This window comes from Eriocheir sinensis, chromosome 39, assembly GCF_024679095.1.
Source record: "Eriocheir sinensis breed Jianghai 21 chromosome 39, ASM2467909v1, whole genome shotgun sequence".
NCBI lineage: Eukaryota > Metazoa > Arthropoda > Malacostraca > Decapoda > Varunidae > Eriocheir > Eriocheir sinensis.
In genome coordinates, this window is record NC_066547.1 from 1,098,468 (window position 1) to 1,123,467 (window position 25,000).

The window sequence follows — 25,000 nt, forward strand, 5'->3', positions numbered from 1 at the left end:
AGGGCGGTAGTTTGAGGGATTGGAGCGGTCACCCTTCTTAGGCACAGGCTGTATGAAGGCATACTTCCAGCAAGAAGGAAAGGTAGATGTTGACAGGCAGAGGCGAAAGAGTTTGACCAGACAGGGTGACAGCACGGAGGCACAGTTTTTAAGGACAATAGGAGGCACTCCATCAGGTCCATAAGCCTTCTGAGGATTGAGGCCAGAGAGGGCATAGAAAACATCATTTTGAAGAATCTTTATAACAGGCATAAAGGAGTCAGAGGGGGGATGAGTAGGAGGAATATGCCCAGAATCGTCCAGAGTGGAGTTTTTAGAAAAAGTTTGAGAGAAGAGTTCAGCCTTAGAGATAGATGAGACGGTAGTGTTGCCGTCAGGACTGAGGAGTGGAGGGAAAGATGAAGAAGTGAAGTTGGAGGAGATGTTTTTGGCTAGATGCCAGAAGTCACGGGAAGAGTTTGAGAAAGCAAGGTTTTGACATTTTCTATTATTGAAAGAATTTTTGGTTAGTCGGAGAATAGATTTGGCACGATTTCGGGCAGAAATGTAAAGTTCATAAGTTCATAATATATATATATATATATATATATATATATATATATATATATATATATATATATATATATATATATATATATATATATATATATATATATATATATATATACTTTACTGCCACTTTTGTGTTCCATTTAATAGTTTTTATTTAGTTCATTTGAGTGTATGGAAACCTCACTTGTTGTGCAAACTAATGACAACCATGCCAGTTGAGGAAAGATTAATTATTGGTGTAATATCTCGATCGTTTCCTACTTTACCATCTACTTCTCGATCTGTTGTCATGTAACCTTCAACTCTCCCTGAAAAAAAAAAACAGGAAAGATTGTAAAGGTCAAAACATGTGTGAAAATAGCCATGTAATATATGTGCTAACCTGTTCACTTCTTCATTGTGCACGCCACCTATAAACTATTAATCAATCATTAATATTCAATGAGAGTCGTTTTATTGCTTGTAGTATATAACTATGGCCTTTATGTTGCTTCTAGTATATTAGGCTAGTAGTGATATTGCTGGCCGAAAGACGCTATTTTTCATCTTTTGGAAATTTTTCATAACACCGTGAAGCCGTGGGTAGAGTCCCTCGACAGAGAGAGTCCCGACAACCTAATTTTGGCCCTGTTTTCGCCGCACTTTTCAAACGCTAGCACACGCTCTCTTTTGTATTTCTGTTTCACAGCCATACGGGTCGTCCACTGAAACTGAGCACACTTGTGTCAGACCTGCACAACTTCCCCTAACAGCCAGCTGGGAGCCAGCAGCCAACGAGCTCTGGGAAAGTAAATAAAAGACAGTTTATGTCTACATCAACAGGTATCGCCAACCCACCATTACGCGCTTATACTTTACCATAATTTGGTCACCAGCCGTTGGAATGTGCCGTAAGAAGGTGACAGGGGATTATTATTAGCCTTACGATCAGCCACTGTCTCAGTATAGGCACTCAGTAACCCACGCAGCCTGTGATACAGGCGTGTCACGGCGGGCGGCTGACGACCTTGATTGGCGGCAGCGCTCAGAGGGTACCGAGAGACTTTGAGTGTTGCTGCTGTGATGGATGGGTTTAACAATACTTATCGCTGTAAACCATTATCAGCAGCAGTTGGAAAAGTCTTTCTATTACCTACATATCCCTTCATCGCCTGACCCTTGCCCGCAGGGAGGGACGCTGCCTCCTGAACGTCATGAGCCTTGATATACTTGTCATGGGCCACGTGGCTGACACACTACCCAAGCTCCATCTATGCAAAGGCACTTTGCTTCCTTTCCATTACCTGCTTGCAGTAAACTTTAGCATATGGAGAGAAAATTAGTGTAACTGATTCTCTGGGGGTGGAGGGGGCCTTGATTCCATTACTCGCCGTGCTGCTCTCTTTATTGTGTTAACAACTCAACACACACACACACACACACACACACACACACACACACACACACACACACACTATTGCTGCAATAAATGTTCTGTGCGATTCCAAGTCATCAATGATTATAATTCAATAACACTTAATTTAGTCTAAATACTTATTGTTGATTAAAAAAAGAATACAGTAAAATACTAAGGCCATGTAAACGTGTTTCATTGTGGTTGAGGGTCAAAATAGCTATAGGTTTAGAGAATACTGTAGGAAAATGCACATGTCTTCAACATATTATAATGACATTGGTACCCATGAAAATGAAGACTGCATGTGCAGCCTTATACATTAAGCTATTAAATAAAGATGCACGTATGACCCAACCTAGAGGAGTTTCTAGCTGAAGACCCTTCATTTGAGCAAAAAGTAACCTAACCTATCACTGCTGAAATAGAAATATTTCCCCGCATTTTAAAATCTCATAAACGAGTAATAATAATGGAAACGGTTACCAGAGTGATGATTAGCAAATTCAATCTCAACAAATGCGTTAACTTTTAGAGTGAGTTTGGTGTGATTCTAGAGTTTTACCTAAACAGGTATGGCTTCTGTTCATTAAACTCTTGTAACACGTCCAGTCTATTAGACTGTGGCCTGATGAGTGTGAAATATACATTCTGAGTCTGTAATAACAGCTAGAGCCCTGTGGGAGAGATCACATCCAATAATTTTTGCCATAAGGGCCACAGCTTCCCTCATCGGCTTCGATGGCTGGACCTGAGGTGAATGATTGTTTCAGTCCTTGTAGCTGTGTCTCTCTCTCACAATGAATTCCAATTTTCCATAGTACAAAGGAAGGGCGGTTATGACAGCAACACACACACAATGGCAGTGTGTGTGTTTTGTTGTGTTAGCACACCTCTAGCTGTCTTCTCAGTGGCCTTGCAGTTAAATTATACACTTTGTATCCCCTCTGTGGCATATGTTGCTACAGCCGAAGGCTAGGCAGCAAGGCATTGTTACATTAAAAAGCAGCCGAATCCGATTCCAAAATAGGTAAAATGATGTTTTTATTATCTCAGTTCAAAGTCAGCGCGGTGCTCGAAGGGCCAAAAATGGCGCCCAGGCAGCCTTATAAACAGGGCCGCCTATGTCTCTCTATCAAGCCGTGGGCAATCCCAGCAGGTCACCAGCCAAAACCCAGACCCAGACCCAGGAAGAGCCAGTGAGACACGCCGCTCGGCTCGGGATGTTTTCCTCCGGACCTCCGGGTGTGAACTCACCCTTGTATGCTTCCCCCGAAGAGGTATTTATTGCCTATTACTGGGTGTACTACGAATGATGTGCACCCCTAAGTCACCAGATATAATGGCTTAGGTTATAACTTTCCACAGTATTCAAGCTCGTACTCGTAAGAAGCGGCAGACTGAAAAAGATTTATATTAGTGAGTTTGGTTCCTAAATGACTATTGTTCCATCGTTTCGGGGAGATTTCATATGGTCTTCCTAAGTATTGTATTTTATTGTACTGAAATGCCAAGGTTGTTTAGAAAGGCAAGAAGAAGCGGCAGACTATTACACGTCAGGTATAGTGAAGCTTTATACTTGAAATGAATCAACTACTCCCCTTCCACCACTCCAGCCCCCCTACCCCCCAGCACAAGCCTGGGGACCTTTGGGAACCGGTTTTTTTGGGGGAAGGCAAAATCCCTGAAAAATGGGCTTCCAAATATTCCTAAAATAATCCCTAAATTGGGAGAATGGTAAATCTTAGGAATAGCGGCTCCACCACCCCAGCCCCACTACTCCCCAACACAAGCCTGGGGACCTGTGGGGAACCGAGGTTTTTGGGGGAAAGGCAAAATCACTGAAAAATGGGCTTCCAAAATTTCCCTAGAAAAATCCCTAAATTTAGGAAAATTCCCTTTTCTCAAAAGTAAGGAAACTCCCTAACTTTATGACCTAATAGCTAACAGGGGGGCTTCACCCCCTGGACCCCCCCTACATGTATGATGCGCCATAAAATCGTTTTATTTTTTAGGTGGGAGAGCGGATTTAAACTACTGTAACCGAACTTTACATAACCTAACCTCGACCCCCCTGCTAACCAGCGGGAGAGCAGACCTCCCTGGACCCCCCCACATGTATGATGCGCCGTAAAATCATTTTATTTTTTGGGTGGGGAGCGCATTTAAACTACTGCGTCCGAACGTGATCCATGTGAGTTCTGGATATTACTGGCTTAGGAACTAGTTTGTATTGTGCACTGCAAGGCAGCTATGTGGCTTAGTCTGTCTATAGAGGTGCTCGTGAAACCATAACAATGGACTTAGACTCTACAGACGCACGCAGACATACAACAGAACAGATAATTGGACCGCCTACAAAAACCAACAAAAGACGTTTGCCAAAAACACAAAAGTAGCGGAACGCAAACACACAGCAACTTATCTCGCAGACAACGTAAGAAATAACATAAGAAACTTTTTCAGGTTCTTTAAGATGCTCAAACATGACACTAACACGATTACATCACTTAAAGACAATACTAACACATTAGTAACCAGCCCACAACACAAAGCACAAATACTCAACACACAGTTCCAATCTGCATACACACAAGAACACAACCTGACACCAAACATGCCACACAGCCCCTTCCCCCTGATACCCCCCCTTGACATTACGACTAACGGAATACAGAAATAACTAGAAGGACTCGACACAACCAAATCCACTGGCCCTGACAACATTCCCGCCTTCATCCTTAAATCCTTTGCCTCCATCCTTGCCCCCATCATTCAGGCCATATTCACCCAATCACTATCATCCACCTCATTACCCTCTGACTGGCTTTTGGCAAACATTAATCCTTTATTGAAGACAGGTGACAGGACTGACCCAGCCAATTATCGCCCCATCTCACTAACATCGATTCCATTTAAAATTTTCGAACACATAATACATAAACACATAATGAATCACCTTGATACAAACAACATCCTTACTGACTCACAACACGGCTTTCGACCTAAACGCTCACGTGAATTGCACTCATTACTACATTTCACGACATTACGAGGCTACTTGACCGACATGACATTAAACAAGTTGACACTATTGTTTTAGATTTTGCCAAAGCCTTTGACAAAGTTCCACACAAAAGACTGACATTAAAAAATGAAATACTACGGTATTTCAGGACCTAGTCTTCACTGGATCACTGCATTTCTTACTAACTGGACTCAACGTGTTCTTGACGGATCTTCATCTGACATTGTCCCTGTTTCTTCAGGTGTCCCACAACGGCCACAAGGCACCGTTCTAGGTCCCCTTCTTTTCCTCCTGTACATTAACGATCTTCCACTGTCAATGCCTAACTCTTCCACTAGACTATTGGCGACAATAGTTTATTTAGAGCTGTAAGGACTAGCGACGACTGCAGACTACTACAAAACAACTTGGACGCCATCGAGCGGTGGGAACGCACCTGGCAAATGCACTTCTGACCAGATAAATGCAAACTATTAAGATTCACCAGAGCTCATAACCACATCCATCACACTTACACCCTCCATAATTCATATTTAGAATCAGTTCACACACACAAGTACCTTGGTATCCATCTCTCAACTAACTTGAAATTCAACACTCACATAGACCATATCAGTGCCACAGCCAATAGAACACGGGTTCCTGAGGAGGAATTTACATAACTGCACACCTGACATTAAACACATAGCTTATAACACACTTGTGAGACCAACACTGGAATACTGCTCCACGGTGTGGGATCCTCACACACACAGAAACATTAATAGGTTAGAACAAATCAACACCAAGGCGGCTAGGTTCATTACAAACAATTACACTCGAATGCCTGGCATCACAACACGGATCAAACAACAGATGAACATGGAACCTCTTCACATACGCAGACAAACACACAGACTTACACTTATGTACAAGATCACAAACACTCACATTGACATTGATACATACATACTTACACAACGCAAACAGCCAACGTACTCGTAACACACACAGCCATAAATACCAAACATATCACACTGACACTGACGCATACAAGCACTCATACTTTCCACGCACCGTACATGACTGGAACAGCTTCCCTCAACAGATTTTAGACTGCGGTACAACAGACTCATTCAGAAAACAAATACACACTCACTTGTCACCACAGCACATCAACATTAACAATTACACTTGATTCACTTCCCTCCCCTGCACACCCGGCTCCCCCGTCTCCCCAACAGCCAACACAAGTATGCGTGTTATGCACCTGTACGGGTGCCCTGCGCATTGTTCATCCAGATCCAGATCCAGAATAAATCATGAGGCCAGCGTGGAAAAATGCACCCCTTGTGACATAAACACGCCTGTCCGCTTGTCAAAACCCCGTTGTACATGCTAGAAATATTGTAATTACCACCATACCGTGTCCTAAATGTGAACCCGCTAGGAGCCCCTATTCCTAAGATTATCCGGGAAAATTCCCTGTTCTCGAAAGTAAGGAAAATCCTTAACGTATACTCTTTTAATCTATTATAACAACCTAGCAGCTGGTGTGTTGACGAGTGTCAGGCGTGTCACCCCCCCACCCCCTCTCCATTGCTGCCCAAATCCGTCCTGCGCTGTGTAATTTTCAAGGCCTACACCTCATGTCGAATATAATTAAACAACTCAAACCAAACTTTACATAACCTAACCTCTAACGGGGCTTTGCCCCCCTCGACCCCTGCTAACCAGGGGGGGGACCTCCCCCAACATGTATGATGCGCCAGAAATCGGTTCTTTAGGGTGGGTGAGCATATTTAAAGTACTATGTTTAAAGTTGTTTAAAGTACTCTGCTGTCCAGAAGACCACCTATCAACCCGGACTCTAGATTCTAGGATTAATGATGAGCTCCGGGAGGGCAGCGTGAGCCAATGCAAGATGGCGCCACTATAAACACTCGCCTGCGCCAGAATGGGCTGGGCCGTCCATCAGGCTCCACCAGAAAGAAGCCTTGGACCGACCATCAGGAACTCAGGATCCACCAGGAAGAAGCCTACCGGCGCAATAGGCCAAGACATAAAAAAAGAAAAGAAAAAAAAAGAACTGAACGTTACATAACCTAACCTCTAATTGGGGGGGGGGGTCTTTGCCCCCCCTGACTCCCCCAATGTATGATGCGCTCGATTAATCCCTGTAGGGAACCGTGGTTTTGGTGGTGGATGGCCAAATCACTGAAAAATGGGCTTCCAAAATGTCCCTAAACCAAAACCAAAAATAGGGAAAATTCCCTAGTCTCTAAAGTAAGGAAAGTCCCTAACGTATACTCTTGTAATCTATTCCAATATAACCTTGCAGGCGCCACAGCAGGTCTGTTGATGAGTGTCAGGTGTGTAATTGGATGGTCAGTGTAGAGGAACCCCCACCCTTCCACTGCTGCTGCCCCAATCCGTAGTCAAGCAACTCTTGGGAAATGTCATGTTTCATAATTACATATGGTACAATACTGAAGGTTAACCCATCCACTTCTTGTAAGTTGATGCTGGATCATTGTTACCGAGTACTTTGGGGTATAAAATATAACAGATTTGTGACAGCTATCATCCAGCACTGACGCTCCTGCTGTCAACTGACCTGGGAGTGACCTACCGATTACTATGCACCACCCTGGCCTCCATTTTACTCAAATTTTGAGTAGCATGCTTTGAACAATATCCGGTTGGTTTAAACACGTGCTTGTCACAGCTTCATGCGACCGTGTTTCACAAAGCGCACATGTCACACGCCCGTGTCTCTGTTCAACTCGGTATTGGGATAGTAATCGGTCCTTTTGTCAAACTACATGCATACCAATAAAGAGGTTAAATACTCAGTTAACACTTACCGAGAGGTGAAGTAGAATGATATTTTGAGTGAGTGTCGGTTCATCCATCCATCCACCATGGCGGCTTGAGAACAACTTGACTTCAGGAACTCGCCTATGGTGTCACCCCTGATACACCCTCGCGTAGTAAAATTTCATGAATGTATTCCTTTAAAATTATTAAATACAAATAGTTGCGCCATTATTTGCTTTAATATAGAGAAAAAAATAACATAGAACTTTTAAAGACCGTTTTTTGTCCGAAATCATTATGATCCATGCATGTTCTGGATATTACTGACTTAGGAACTAGTTTCTGTGGTGTAGTGTAAGGCAGCTATGAGGCTCAGTCTGCCAAGCAAGCCCTCGTGTGAAACAACAACACTGGACTTAGAAATTTTCAAGGCATTCCGACATAATTAAGCCATTTACGCAGTAAATTGTTATGACCGGTAACTAAAACCTTAACAAATGTGAAGCAAATGAAGTATCCTATGCACTCCACATGCTATTTTTTCGGTATATTAGAAGCAGTAGTTAGCCAGATTAACTGAATCGGTTTACTTGGAAGCATGTCATGTAATAGGTTTGGTTAACTGGACAATTAAACGAGTCCAGTGAGTTTGCACTAGCAGGTGCACTGAAAGCAGTGGGTTCATCTCACGGTATTATTCCAGAACGTCACCCGTCTCGCATCAAAGAACACCTTGGTGCTATATGAAGTATTTTGCGTCTATACAACACACTGCCGTATTGCTCTTCCATTGCAAATAGGAGGGAGGTCGAGGGGGCAAAGCCCCCCTGTTAGGTAGGTTACGTTATGTTAGGTTTGGTTAGTATAAATTTATTTGGCAAGCAGTGTGGAACGGCGGAAATGCATAGCGCAGGACAAGGCAGCGGTGGGGGGGTCCATTATGTGGGCCAGTGTAGCGAGAAATTCCTCCTCTCAGAAGTAGTCACTCTACTATCCATCAGGCATGCACACTGGGGGAACACACAGTAGGAAAAACATTGATTGGTTCAACCAAGAAAGCCTACCGATATTATAGGCCTCTCTCTCTCTCTCTCTCTCTCTCTCTCTCTCTCTCTCTCTCTCTCTCTCTCTCTCTCAAGCAAGGATGGCTTTAAAAAGCAGAAACTGAGCGGGCAGAAGAGATGTTAGTGTTGTGTTTAAGCGGTGCTTAAGTTTTTTGTATATCTTATTGATACTAAAACAAACTGAAATGAAAATGTGACTTCATGTGTCCATGTGCATTACCAGTGGGTAGCTACATGCAAAATTTGGTGAGGCTTGGTAACAAAATAAAGTCAGGATGCCTTTTTATTGTTTTGAGAGTTTGCCCACCTAATATTTAGGCGGTTCCGCCGACACCTGTCAAGGATATGGAGTCTATGGTTTGACCCATTGTTTTTTTTTATTATACTTTCACAAATCTTGCACATTACACTTGTTAAAGAGACTGGTTTATATTTTAGTGGTTCAGTTTTATCTCCACTTATAAATTGGTACAATGTTCACTCTTCCATTCTAAGGGCACTTTTCCTGTATTTATAGAGCATGTTATTATGCCATAAAGTGGCTCCAATATTTCATTTCTACACACTTTTAGCACTTGTCCCAAGATTTCATCCAGTCCCATAGCTTTCCTTCCATCTAAGGTTTTCATCAGCTGTATCAGTTCTCCTTTCTTAACCTTTACTTGATTTAGTTTCCCTTCTTTGCAATTTTCGAGACCCCAGTCAAAGTTGGTTTCTTCCGTAAACACTTTATGAAAGTTTTCATTTAACCCTCTTGTGCACGATGACGCATTTCGCGTCATCAAAGGGTTAAAGGTCCTGGTGCACGATGACGTGAAACGCGTCATAAAAGTTAAAAAAATTCTTTAAAAAATTATTTTTCGGTGAAAGTGTGTCAAATTTGGGAGCGTCATTTGTTGGGATAAGTTTCTTAATGGTAACATATGGCAACCTTTCTAAGGAGCGTAGATGAGGAGCTTTGAGCGATTTTAATTTTTTTAGCCTACTCTGACAGGAAAGGAAAATAATAGTTTTCTTGGTGTAATTCGGGAACTAATAGGCGTATAAGAATTTTGAGGATACCATAAGAATCCTCACTGAATTCCGCTTCAAAACATATATTCGGCAAAAAAAAATTTGGCCCACCAAATTTTGAGCTAGCAAGTGGGGAAAAGTTGGTACTTCGGATTTATTGTCTACAATACTCTATACAGAGACTTGAAACAATTTTGTATTGCTTATATATATATATATATATATATATATATATATATATATATATATATATATATATATATATATATATATATATATATATATATATATATATATATATATATATATATATATACTTTCCTCTATTTTTATTTGCGCATGTTCTAGTGCAAGTCTTTATGAAGCCACTGATACCAAATTTATTGGGGTACGATATATCTGAGAGGGTAAATACACCCGGGAATGTAGAGTATCCCGGCAGCAAAAAAAGGCCGGTCAGGCCTGAGAAATGTATGATGAGTGGAACAAAAACTTATTGGAAACTTATGGTGTGCGAGAGGGTTAATATTTCTGCTATTTCTTTGTCCTTTTCGAAGAATACATGTTTTTTCCTTTAACCTTTCCACTCCTTCATTTCTTTTTTACTTCCCATTTACGAATTTATAAAACCTTTTTGGTTCTTCTTCACATTTAAAAACTCTTCTTCTTTCAAATTTAGCTTCCTCCTCTCTCCTCATTTTCACATACCGTCAACTGGGGTGAATTCGGATGATTTTTTCATTTTTTTGTAAATTCTAATTTAGATTTTAGGTCAACTTGTGATGTTAAGTATTGTATGTGAGGCTGGTCCACTGGGGTATCAACTCGTAGTACTGTGATATTTAAAATCTTTCATATAAATTTTCATAAATATTTTAAAGATGCCTGAATCTAACCCGATTTGGGGTCATTTCGGACACCTGCATTGAATTTGGACAGTCATAGAAAATATGTTTGGAGAACTACCCTGGAATCCCAGTATATTCTCGGACATGTATGAGGTCAATTCAGACAGTTTTAGGTTTTTAAAAAACATTTTTTCATGCGTATGAGCAGGCAGCCACACAGAAGGGAAGGCGAGGACTGCAGACGGGCCAAGCTGCATGGCGGCCACGTTGTCAAGGTTCCAGTGTTGGGTGCTGTAATCGGAAGGGATAACAAACAACAAGATAAATGGTTAGACACCAGTTTACTTTAAATAAAGTAGAAAACCCCAAAACAGCCTCACAATCTGAAGTCTCCAACACAAAGGCTTCAGCACGCCGGACTCAGCAATGACCCGTTGCTCGGCTTCTTCCTCTTCTGGGCATCTCGTCCTTGAAGTGGTGTAGAAGTAGTAGACGAGGGAGGCGCAGGAGGAGAAGGGGCGTCAGGTTCACAGCAGTAACGGGAGTCCAGGGCGTGGAGAGAGGTAAGGCACCCAGAAAGAGCCCACGGTATCTGAGTTAACCTGAGTGAGAGCAGGGCTGAAGCCTTAGTAGAATCAAGTGTTCAGAGCAAGACTCGGCCGCTGTCTGACGAGGAAGGCGCTGGCGGTCACCAAGTCGCCTCCCATAGCGGGTTGAGAAGCCTCGGTGGTTCAGTCGACCGAGGCGTCGAACAGCATCAGGCGAACAAGCAGCGGGAGTGAAGCAGGTGGTTCGCTGCGCCTCGGTAGTTGAACAGCTTCGAACGGCAAGATGCGGGCAGGCGGCAGGAGTGCCCCGGTCGTTCGCCCCCTAAGTTCGTATTTGCCCTCATACACGTGGTCAGACCAACGTTGCCAGATTGTCTTACTCAGTCGCTTATATTTCCCGACTTCTTACCCCAAAACTGTTTTCTGGGCTCCAGTAACGAAACTCATTTATAGTTATCATTAAGAGAGTTAGATCCTGATGTTTCTTGGCAATAGTTAAGCATCAGAAACCGGTGATTACAGGTAACTCGATTTACGCGAGTATTGTGTCCTTGAAGAGGTCACGTAAATCAAAAACAATGTAAATCAAACAAGAGGTAGGTTTCTATCAAAAAATAAATATTCACTTCATTCAGTCGAGAGAGAGAGAGAGAGAGAGAGAGAGAGAGAGAGAATATCCATATCACCGAGATATCCACTCAGGCACTCAGTCTCAGACTAACTTGTGTGAGGAAGAAATGAGGGAAACCATGAGTGACTGGCTAGTATTGGTACCGGTACCGAGCAGTCTGGTACTGGTACTGGTACCGTATAGCTGATACCGTTAGTACCAGTACTGGTACCAGTACTTGCCCACCCCTATTGTTGAGTAGAGTGGCAGCGTGGGTACTGTATTGTTGTTCAAGTGGCGCACGGGAAGAACTGAGCTCAGCTGTGTGGCCGCGGCGCCGTGTGAGTCCAGTTGCGTGAGACATCTGGTGGCCACTCCATAAAATATCGCGTATAAGTGAAAAAATGTGTGAATTAAACATTTATTTGGATTTTAGACCCTGCGTTATTTAAAAAAACGCATAAACCAAACTTACGTAAATCGAGAGTTACCTATACTATGGTCTGAGTACGATAATCTGGCAATGGTGGGTCATTTCCTTAACCTCTTTCATATTCAGCCTTCATTCCCTTACCCCTAAACTACTACTATGACACCCTTCCTTCCCTAAACTTGTTACCCCTCTCTCACCCCCTCCTCTATTATGACTTCTCCTCCCTCTTCAATCCAAACCCTCTCTCCAAGCCCCCCCTTTTTTTTTACGTCGTGGCCTGATGCGTCGGTAGGCTTCTTCCCAGTGGGGCCTGATGGTCGGCCCAAGGCTTCTTCCCAGTGGGGCCTGATGGTTGGCCCAAGGCTTCTTCCCGGTGGGGCCTAACGGTCGGCCCAGCCCGTTCTGGCGCAGGCGAGTGTTTATAGTGGCGCCATCTTGCATTGGCTCATGCTGCCCTCCCGGAGCTCATCTTTAATCCTAGAATCTAGAGTCCGAGTCGATAGGTGATCTTCAGGACATCATGTGGGTAGTTTTAAGCCACTCAGCGGCGGCTGAAAAATCCCAGCTTGGTGGCACCGGGCAGGGATTGAACTCGCGTCCTCCTGAACACAGTGCCATCACTCTGTCGACTCAGCCACCGCCTTCCCTCCCTTCGTCCCTTCTCACCCCCTGATCCACTATCAGTTTCATTGCATAGTCTTACATTAGCGAATAAACAAATGCTGGATGGAGGAAGAGGAAGGTAGAGGGAGAAAGAGTCACTCATATCACAGCAGTGCCTCGTCACCTCCAGGCGGGGTTGACACTCCTTGACGCCCTGACACACGCATTGACGAGTCTCTCACATGACGGCTCTTTCCTCCTTCCCCTCCAACTCTCCCAACCTCCAACCCTCCCTCTCTCCAACCTTCCTTTAATTTCTCCTCCCCCTCTCCTCACATCCATCTTCAGACACAGAAAAGACCAAGACGAGGACGACGAATTTGCCCCAGTTTTTCCTCCATTATCCCCCCTGTCTGATATGACCCCATTTTGAATTTACATTCCAAAAAATTCATTAAATATCTAATTATGTAAAAATGATTGAAGTAATTTCCAATAACTTACTTTGTACTTTCTCACTATTCGTGGAAATACAGCTGAGCACTAAAGACATTCCTGCATCTATTCACTTAGCACAAAAATTATTAAGTTTCGTGAAAATATTGCACCATGTAATGATAGCCCTTAACAATACAGAGTAAATGCACACTCAGCATAGATGCTAGGCCTAGAAACAAAAATTTCATAAGCAAAAAACCTTGAAAACTGTCCGAAGTCACCCTGGTTTACAGTATCATCACTCCTCCCTTTCCTTCTTTCCTATCTTTCCTCCAAATGTTGTACTTGCTCTTTCCCTCCAGCACAAGTTCCAGTTCTTTTACAAGTTTTGTTTCAACTATACATATAATATCTGGATCACTCTCCCTAAAATAATCAGTTAGTGCAATTTTCTTTGATACAAGACCATCTGTGTTTGTGTATGGTATCTTTAAACCTTTCTTTCCTTCTCCCTTATTTTCCCTCTTTCTATCAACACCCTTACTCCCTCTTTTTGCCTCCTATCCACCACTTCATCAGTTTTTCGTTTTTCATTCTCCAAAAAAAATCTTTTTTCCTGATCTTCCATCATTTCTTTTTTCCACTTCATTTATCATTTCCTTTACTTTCATTCTTTCATCTTCTGACATATTCCTCCTCACATATATTTGCTTGTAATTTTCAGAGTTGTTTTGTTTCCTTGACCTTTTTAGTATGGTTTCCGTTGTCATTTGGGACCTAAGCTTTACCTTTAGTGGTCTGTTTTTTTCCTTCCTTGTATCTTCCCAATCTAGTTATTTCATCTACTTCTTCCTCAAACTTTTCCTCCTCTTCGGTATTCATATTTCTCAATATACTTTTCACCTTACTCCTCTCGTAAGTCTCTCTCCGAGTCTTCACTGGGTATTTTTCCTCTTTGGCACCAAACACTATGACACACTTTTTCTTTTGTGCCATGTCCCTCACCATTGTTTCCTTATTTTTTATTACATTCACAACTTCTTTTTTCTGTCTTGCCTCTGTTCCTGTTGTTGTTGTTCTAGGATTTCCCTAAAGCTCGTTTTTTCCTTGTCTTTTTCACTTCACTCCTTCAATTCATCATTGACTACATGCTTAATCTTTTCCTCTACCTTTACACCCACACTCTGCTGATCATTTCCTATCTTCTCTGCTGCCTCACTTTTTATCATTTCTTCCATCTTCTTCTCCATGTCTTTGTTTGTCCCCATCACACTAACCTCTCTTTACATTTTCAAAATTTGTATTGTGGTCTTTTTTTAATTTTTCATCTTCAGTTTCGCTATTTCTTTTTGGCTTTCCAATATAGATGTATCGATACCAAAATTTTGACCGATACCGATACCCCAATTTTTGACCGATACTGATACCTGTGCACTGATTTTTTTATACAACAATTCCAGCAGCTAAAGGGCAATATCAAATGTTAAGAAAAAAGATACCCACTACTCGTTGTTCCACCATAGAAGGGAAGTGTTACCCCCCCCCCCTTCCCCCTATGAGTTTCGACAAGGAGCAAGGGAGGAGGCGCCTCGTGAGGTCTAGTTGACTCAACTAGGTTAGCTTTGCCTATAGGCAGAAGACTGAAGAAATCCCCAGACCCTGGCAGCGTGCGGCCGTCTGACCGACTGAGGCAGGCAAATGAGGCGAGTGGAGGGGATCCGCCAATCCCACGCCGAAGCTACTAGTACTAAACCTGTATTGTACGTGTCTGCGGTACCAAAGGCTATACTGTATACTAAGTATTATATACTTGTATTCAAAGTAATATGAATCTTATCGTTTAAAGTGATGGAAATTAAATCGCGGGAAATTCCAAACTATGTGGTATCATGATATTAGATAATAACACTTTTCTGATATTTTTTCAACAGTTTAGAAAATCCAATTTCTATTTAACAAATTATTTGCAACGAGTGACATGTGACGTACAAAACTCCTTCAAGTATCGGTAGTATCGGCAGAAAATCAGCCGCTACCTTAAAATGTGCCGATACCACCGATACTGATACATCGGTACATCCCTACTTTCCAACTGTTGCCTTGCGGATGTCATGTGCCGCCATTCACTCTTTTTGTTGTCAGATTGGTGTTCTGAAGTCAGTGGTTCCCTGGGTGGTGCCTAAGACCCTCCTGGTTTGTAGTCACCATCATCCACCCTTGTTTTCTTCTTTGGCTACCTCTTGTTTGGTGATGTATCATGTTTTAACCCCTTCAACATGAGGACGCATATACTGCCTCCTTGTGTGCCCCGTACCATATCCGAGGACGCGTATACTGCGTCCTGGCTCGCTTTAGCCAATATACGAGTTATTTTATCTCTAAATTTATGCTTACATCTCTAAATTATCAATAATTTTATGTTTCTCTATGTGCACCATTTAATTCTGCATGTTTTCATATATAATACATGATGATTGTGTTGAGTTTATGGCTGAAAACTTGTTATATTCAATAGCGACATTTGAAATTTTACGTGCTCGGCGATCTTGGATATGGCGCAGAGCACTGTTTTGGCCCAGCTGTAGTGAGTTTCTTTATGTGCACCATTTAATTCTGCATGTTTTCATATATGATACATGATGATTATGTTGAGTTTATGGCTGAAAACTTGTTATATTCAATAGCAACATTTGAAATTTGCCATGTGCGTCAATCCCGGATACAGCACAGGGCGCAGTTTTGGCCCGGCCGTAGTGAGTTTTTTTATGTGCACCATTTAATTCTGCAAGTTTTCATATATAATACATGATGATTATGTTGAGTTTATGGCTGAAAACTTGTTATATTCAATAGCGACATTTGAAATACAGCGAACGTGGCGATCTTGGATACGGCGTGGGGCGCTGTTTTTGCCCGACCGTAGTGAAGGGGTTAAAAGTCACAGTATTTCAAAACGACTCGTTCTGCACCAAGGGTGACAGGTGCCGGCTGACCCTCCTCCTGTTCCTCCCATCTCCCTCTCTCCTTCCTTTGCCGTAGTTCATTCACTTTCCTTAATCTCCCCTCCATATCAAGGGTCTTTTTGAAAGCCTTTGGCATTGATGAGTGAGTGAAAATAAGTATTGATGCAGAAAAATGCAGCAGCATAGTCTTGCCTCTCTAATAGCAAGCCTGCTTGCTAAGCTCCACCCACAAATGACACAGAGTCTCATATTGCTCAATTTCGTAGGAAAAAAAAAAAATGTTCGAAAGATATCTATAACAGAGAGAGAGTGGCGCGCTTGAGTGTCCAGGAGCACGGTCTGCGTGGGGATGGGGTCTAAAACGTTCAAATATTACGTTATACTGTAAAGTTATGACACTAGTTACTTTGCTATAGTCACCCATAAGCCTTATGGTACTCAAGAAGCCATAAAACAGAAAATTATTTTTTTGATGAAAACTAAATGAAATGCCTCCTTTAAATTCCTATGCAGTCCATGTCTTTTCAAAGAGTGCAAGTTAAAACTTTTCAATCTTTCTCTGTACGGTATGACCCCTCTCACCTGGGGCCACTAGCAGCGCTGCCTCTGGTAAATAATGGAGATGAATGGAGGCTTCTACGCAGTCACTACCACAAAAAGTAGCACTGCGGACAGTTTTGGGTTTTTGCCTTCGCTGCCGGTGGTGACCACAAAACATAGCCACCGATGTGCGTTATCAGCATCACTGATGCACGTGAGTAGTGCTGCTGCACCGCTGCTGAGAAGCGTTGCTAAGTGGCTCCATGTGAAAGGGGGCCTTAGTTCCTAAGCCCTTGGAGCATTAGTCATTCTCCTCTGTATTGCTTCAGAGGAATCAATATCCATCCTGTATTAGGGACACTAAATATACTAATCTCTTGTTCTTGCTCTTTACAGGCTTGGTGGACTAAAATCAAGGAGCAGTAAATGGAAATAAAATGAGTTCTCAAGAAGTTTTTGGTAAAGGTATACATCAATAAGCTGGTGGAGAGTATTTCGCCAGTTTCCAGCTTTGTGTCAACTCTTGATATCACCTGTTAAAACAACCTTCCACAGAGTTATTCTGAATTGTTTCCTCATGTGTCCAAGAGTAAGTGCCTCATTACAGGCATGTGTTCGCCTTGCATGATTTGGATTGTCCGCTTGGGATGACTGGCACGCACCACCAGCAGGGTAAAACCTCATTAATTTGTGTGGCAAGAAGATTCAACATTGTCTACCGTTATGATAATTTTAATATAGAATACTATATTGTGAATGATACAGTTGAGAATGGTTTTATTTCCTCTGATTCTGGAAAGTTGAGGCCCCATTAGATATTAGTTTTCCTGTTACTGTTGCTTTAAGTCTGTAATTACATAATTGATATTAATGGAAAATTAAGTGCCCTTTGTGTTGTTACATACTATCTGTGTTGTGTGATGTATATATAAAAACATTAGGTTTATCCTGAATTTTTTTTGTTCAAGATAATTATACATAATGACCATAAAATTTAGGATAGGCATATGAAATTTAGTTGTAATACAGAAAAAATATAGTAATTATAGCTATCAGTACCATGTGAGGTCTGGCATTTACCTTATAAAGTAAACCCTTGCTAGATTGGATATCCATATTTTGAATATTGGATTAATTAGTTACTTCTAGGGCTCCGGATACCTATTCATAAATTAGATAATAATCAGGACTATTTTGGTGGGAACCCAAGAGTGCATCATCCAAATACAGTAGAGCCCCACTTAGCGCGAGATCAATTAGCGCGAACCGCAATTAGCGCGAGCCACCATCTATCATGAAAAAAATTAATTAGCGCGAGCAGCCATCACGACTGAATTTTGAAAATTGCGCCAAGCCGCCATGATGCGCGCACAAGCCGCCATGATGCACGGCACAAGTCGCCATGATGCACAGCACAAGCCACCATGATGCACAGCACAAGCCACCATGATGTGCAGCACAAGCCGCCATGATGCACGGCACAAACCGCCATGATGCGCGGCACAAGCCGCCATGATGCACAGCACAAGCCGCCATGATGCACGGCACAAGCCGCCATGATGCGCAGCACAAGCCGTCATGATGCCGCGAGAGCCCTTACTTTAGCAGACGACGCCATGTTGATACAGGGCAAGTGCTTTGTTTACGTTGTGGATGTGGATACGGGCAACTGACCTTGGCCGTGTGTAACCCACACCCGGAAAATTTGGATTTGCCGGTTGTCCAAGTGTGATACTGCCTTAAGGCAGTGAGGCCCCTGACCGGGTGAGCGCCGGCGATGACGTCATCGGACTCCCAGCGAATCACAAGGGTGTTTTCAGAGCTCAGCCAATCGTAGAGTTGTTTTTTTAATGTGAGTGATTATTTTGAGTAATTATCAAACCCAAAAGTCAGACCCACGTGTGCACCAAATAATTTTTTTCATATTGGTTACTTTATTCAATTAGCGGGAATTCAGTTCGCGCGACCGCGTTCATCCACCTAATTCTCGCGCTAAATGGGGCACTACTGTACTATACTTCCCAGAGCCATGATGCCGCATGTACTCCCAGCCACACAGACAAGGCTCTCCTCCACCTATGCTGTGCTCAGATACCTACTGTCTAAATCAGACAAATATTGGATTATAAGGTAGGCATCTGGTGTGGATCCTGTGTCACGCTCAGTTCACCTTGTTCCTTGCTACCCATCAGACATACAGTCAGTGCTCTCCAGACATCGTGCTATTGATATGCTTTGTTGCCCTTCAGCCCTTGATTGTGCATCTGTTATGGCTTCCAAGGATAAGGCCGTGCCTTTTATTTCCTATGGAAGGGGAAAAAGAAAAGTCTAAGCATGGCTGAGAAGTTGATCACAATTCATGGCTTAATATGATCTGAAAAGGTCTACCCTTCATAACAGTTGCAGGGGCAAGGAACATGTGAAGGAAGTAATAGAAAAGATTGAAGGTAGAAGAAAGGGCAGGGATGTTTATTATTTGAGAAAGCTTTGACACGAGAACTGTATAAGTACAAAGCCATGACATCGAGCATGCTACACCAAGGCTAGCAACCCACCCCCTGGAATCTCTGATTTCAAATGTAGTGATGGTTGGTTGTGGTAGTTCAGAAGGTGCCATGGCATAATGAACCAAGCCATCATGGGAGCTCCTAAGTGCTGATCCTGGAGCTGTAGAGCCCTTTGTGGAGAAGCTTCATGAGTTAGATAAATCAGATTTTTTGGATAATACAGATTGGGTCTCCTAGCTTTTGATCTAATTTAACAAGGGTTTACTGTAGTTTGATTGTATTGTAAAATCTTATGCAAATACAAATTACCTTTATTTTTCATTCATTCTTTTGATGCATGTTAACAGGCTAAAATTTACAAGGAGTAACAGATATCAGAGAAACTGTTAAAACACAGTGTAAAATCTTAAAATGTACACCATGAGTGCCAGGAATTGAATTTAAGCATTTATAATGAAGGTTGGGTATAGTATTTTATTTAGGGAGCTGCCAAAGCCCCACCTATGGAGATGTAGATTAGTGAAGAGGTATACACATCAGGCTGGCTGTTCATTTTAAGGAGCAGTGAGGGAGGTGGGCAGGTGATTTGGTGATGCACAAAGTTTTTATACTCTCACTCTCTCTCTCTCTCTCTCTCTCTCTCTCTCTCTCTCTCTCTCTCTCTCTCTCTCTCTCTCTCTCTCTCTCTCTCTCTCTCTCTCTCTCTCTCTCTCTCTCTCTCTCTCTCTCTCTCTCTCTCACACACACACACACACACATTACATTGCACATTACACTTGTCAAAGAGACTGGTCTATAATTTAATGGTTCAGTTTTATCTCCACTTTTATAAATTGGTACAATGTTCACTCTTTTTCACTCTAAGGGCACTTTTCCTGTATTTATAGAGCATGTTATTATGTCAAAGTGGCTCCAATAATTAATTTCTACACTTTTAGCACTTGACCCAAGATTTCATTCAGTCCCATAGCTTTCCTTCCATCTAAAGAGAGAGAGAGAGAGAGAGAGAGAGAGAGAGAGAGAGAGAGAGAGAGAGAGAGAGAGAGAGAGAGAGCGCAGCAGTTTATTACTTCCCCAGGAGTGTCTAATGTGCTTGGTAGCCCAGGTGCTCATATTGTTGACTCAGGTCAGGGGTCAGCAGTGTTGAGCCACACCAGGGCTGCATTTTTGTGACCAGCTTTCTTCTTTCTGTCACTCACTGGAAAGTGAAGATTTGTCTTCTAACTCAAATATCTTAACATTCCATTTATATACCTGCATAATTTTTGTGCCTAACTGACTAGAAACTTATTAGTGTTTATGAATGCAACGTTTATGCACACTGGAAACCTGTGTTTAGAGAAGAAAGAGTAGAATGCTGAGTGGCTGTAGCATTGCCTTTTATCACCAGATTTCACACAATTTCACTAGCCAGTCAACACCCAGGATGGTGGCTGCCTCCCCATCCTTCTATTGGGTGGGCAGGCTATGGATAAATAATATAGACTAGTTGTTGTTCTATTGGTATGCTGCTCTGCCTTCATTCTAAAGGCCAGGGTTTGATAACTGGCACTCAGTGGTGTACATTCGAAGTAACAAATGGCGATGCATTATTATATTTTCTGAGGTAGATTAAAGTGGAAGGATTGATACCTGTTTATCAGAAAGTAATAAAAATTAATGAGGTTTTACTGTGTACATATTATTTTGTGTTTTTGCAAAATATTTAAATGTATGCATATTAATAATCAAATTAATATTTTGTTTCATCACAAGTTAAGCATGAGTATTTTGAGTGATGGGCAACTTATTTTTAATGCAGCCTTTCTCACTAGCTTCACTGTGCTCAGAGAGATGCAGAAGACATTTAATTATGCTGACAATTTATTTTTTATCAATGAAGAGGCTGCCCAAGATATGGAGCTTCATGTTATGGAGCACTTCCTTTGGGTGCTTCAGACTCAACATTCCTGAATAAAAATTGTGTTTACTTTTGCAGATAACTTCTAGCTTCTCTTGTTTAACCTGCCTTATTCTGTCTCTGTGTATTGACAGTGTTGAAGACCTAATATTTGGTGTCATGTTTACCATCCAATAAGTTTTCTTTTCTACTTTGTTGAAATATCAAAAACTAATTTACTATTAGGTGCCTTGTAGTAAGTCATTATCATTATTACTGATGCAAAATTATATTGCATATTTTCATTACCACACTATATATACATGTGTGGCAGTTGATCCCATGTTATAGATAACCTTTTCTTAGTCCAAAGAAATCTCCGATTTCCTTTGTATCATGTAATAGCTGACCTTGTGTTTCCATGATAGGAAATCAGCACATCTTATGAGTCAGGGTGAGTATATGTTTCAACACTCCAGGGTCCAGATACATGAGTGGCAAATACTAATCAAACTGCTCTGAAAAAAAAAAGGAAATAATAATACACTTGGCCCTCGATTTAACGGATTAAGAGGGGGGAAGGGTGGTCCATTGCTTGAAAATACATATGATAAATACCGGTATACAATAAAATTACTGTTAAAAAAAAAAAAAACGTTAAATGATACTGACAAACCTAATAATAAACGTAGGTATATAGTTCTTTTATTGTGTATGTTGTCTGAATAGGTGTCATTCACAACTTGTCCCGTTCAAGCTCTCTCTGTCCGAGCTCCGCTAGAGGACCAACAAAACAAACCGTGCCTCTTCTTCTTTTGATCTGTTCTGTGTTGGTGCCGTAAGACAGGCACAGCCTAACTAGCCCCATAGAACATTCCAGAAGAAGCCATCTCCACCTTCGCTTCCGCTCCACCGACACGTGTTTTGTTGGCCTTCCAGCCCTGCGGGGAGGGGCATATTGATTACGCGTATGGGTAAAATTGTACAAGTGTGCTAGTCTCGCATGGGCAGATGAAACATTTTTTTCCAGTTTTCAGTGTGTTATGAAATAATGTGATAATTGTTTGTCACAAATCATCAAATGACTGACTTTTCAATGGCTGTTGCACCCGCCATCGCCCGCCGCCGCACCTGCTAAAGAACTTACAGAGAGAGGTTCAACATGCATGCTGTCTTCATTTCACTCACCGCTCACACTCGGAAGTGGACACACTAATTGAACAAAACCAGGTAAATTAATGTTTTCCTGCTTTGTATTCCCCCCATAAGCATGCATGGTGGACAGCAGCGCGACTTGTTTTTGCAAAGTGGTATTTCTCGCAACACAGGCCAACGAATTGGACCACACATGCCGCCACCATGTCCTGTCCTGCGCTTTGTATTTCTGCAGCCCCAAACCGTGAGCCAAATAAATTTAACCAAACCTAACTTAACCTAACCTACTTAATGGGAGGGGCGAGGGGTGCTTCACCCTCCTTGACTTTAAGGGAGGTGATGCAAGCAGTTTTGATGAAAAAGATCACTTTCTGTGATATTGTTATTATTTTAGGGTTTTGACGTTTCTAAAGCCGGTGTCACACCGGACAAATCTACCCAGCAACGGACATTCTGTCCGTTGCTGGGTATTTGTCCGTTGAGATTTTGTGGTCCGTTAAATCGAGGGCCGAGTGTACTTGTCATCATTCATAATGCCATTGATGGTTTACTAAAAACTTTTGTATTCAGACACTTTGAAAACACACATATCGACAGAGTAACACCACCGCTCAGATTAAAGATGAGCTCCGGGAGCAGCATGAGAGCCAATGCATGATGCCCTATAAAACACTCGCCTGCGCCAGGAACGCGCTGGGCGCCATCAAGCCTACGGCCTATATAAAAAAAAAAATATATATATATATATATATATATATATATATATATATATATATATATATATATATATATATATATATATATATATATTAAAACCTCACCATTTGCGCACATATGGGCGCCTTCATGGCTAACTTAATAACCTATGGGGAAAAATACATATGGGCGGTCATGGTCCAAAAAAAAACCCTACCAGGTGAGGCAAAGAACATCGAATATATATATATATATATATATATATATATATATATATATATATATATATATATATATATATATATACAGGTAACTCGATTTACGCGAGTATTGTTTCATTGAAGAGGTCGCGTAAATCAAAAACAATGTAAATCAAACAAGAGGTAGGTTTCTATCGAAAAATAAATATTCACTTCATTTAGTAGAGAGAGAGAGAGAGAGAGAGAGAGAGAGAGAGAATATCCATATCACCGAGATATCCACTCAGGCACTCAGTCTCAGCCTCACTCGTGTGAGGAAGAAATGAGGGACACCGTGAGCGACTGGCTAGTATTGGTACCGGTACCAAGCAGTCTGATACCGGTACTGTACCGTATAGCTGGCACCGTTAGTACCGGTACTGGTACCAGTACCTGCCCACCCCTATTGCTGAGTAGCGTGGCAGCGTGGGTACTGTATTGTTGTTCAAGTGGTGCGCAGGAAGAACTGAGCTCAGCTGTGTGGCCACGGCGCCATGTGAGTCTAGTTGCGTGAGACATCTGGTGGCCACTCCATAAAATATCACGTATAAATGAAAAAACGTGTAAATTAAACATTTATATGGATTTTGGACCCCGCATTATTTAAAAAAACGCGTAAATATATATATATATATATATATATATATATATATATATATATATATATATATATATATATATATATAGATATAGATATAGATAGATAGATAGATAGATAGATAGATAGATAGATATAGATATATATAGATATAGATATAGATATATATAGATATAGATATACAGTACCCTCGAGTTTCGTGCCATCCGAGTTTCGCGGTTAGTCGTAAATTCTTACCATCCCAACTTTCGCGCATTATCACCCCGAGTTTCACTCTGCTTTGACACGTACGGGTCACGTCTAATTACCATCGGCATCACGCACGCTACCTTTAAAGGTAGTATCACAATGGACGTTTTCCTCCAAACATTGTGGCTATGGCGAGAGAGAGAGAGAGAGAGAGAAAACGGGAAGAGAGAACGGGTCGTTTTGAAGCCGCAGTTGAAGGCGGCTGCCTTATGATTGGCTGACAGTTCTGAAAACACGCTTGTAATTCGCTAGGAATCCGATGACGTCATCGCCGATGCTCACCCTATCAGCGGCTCCACTGCCTTAAGGCGGTGTCACAATGGCCGTTTTCGTCCAACCATTGGGGCTACGGGCAATGCCCGTATGCCCAACTGGGAGCGAGTTCACGGTTATCCGTAAGCTGGTGTCACACAGTGCTTTTTTCTTCCCACTGCGTTGGCGCCAGCTTGGGCAACCGGCAACTCCAACTTTTCCTGGTGTGCATCATACACGGCCAAGGTCTGTTGCCCATATCCACATCAACAACGTAAACAAAGCACTTGCCCTGTATCAGCATGGCGTCGTCTGCTAAAGTAAGGGCTGTCGTGGCTTGTGCTGCCATTACCCAAGTTATGGACTTGTTGCTGCAGTTAAATGGAAGGAAGAACAGTTGTGGGTGTGGCATGCCTGTGGGTCCTCCATGCCAGTTCTCATTGTCACCACTGCACGTGCACGGCCAACACATGGATCGAATAACAACAAACACACACACACACACACACACACACACACACACACACACACACACACACACCAGACTCATTAGGAACCATTGTAGATGTTTCTGACGAATTGAAACGACTTC

General features: G+C 42.1%; 1 protein-coding gene across 6 annotated transcripts in view; it reads left to right on the forward strand.

The window, feature by feature from the left end:
• Positions 1-3,109: 3,109 nt before the first annotated feature.
• Positions 3,110-25,000, forward strand: part of LOC127008853 (histone-lysine N-methyltransferase EHMT2-like) — a gene marked incomplete at its 3' end in the record, with an annotated part of 98,213 nt that continues 76,322 nt past the window's right edge. For 5 of the 6 annotated variants that reach the window (XM_050881234.1, XM_050881237.1, XM_050881236.1 and 2 more), the window contains 2 exon segments: positions 3,110-3,225; positions 17,230-17,298. In XM_050881234.1, coding sequence (XP_050737191.1) covers positions 17,271-17,298 — 28 coding nt within the window. 6 annotated transcript variants of the gene reach the window in all.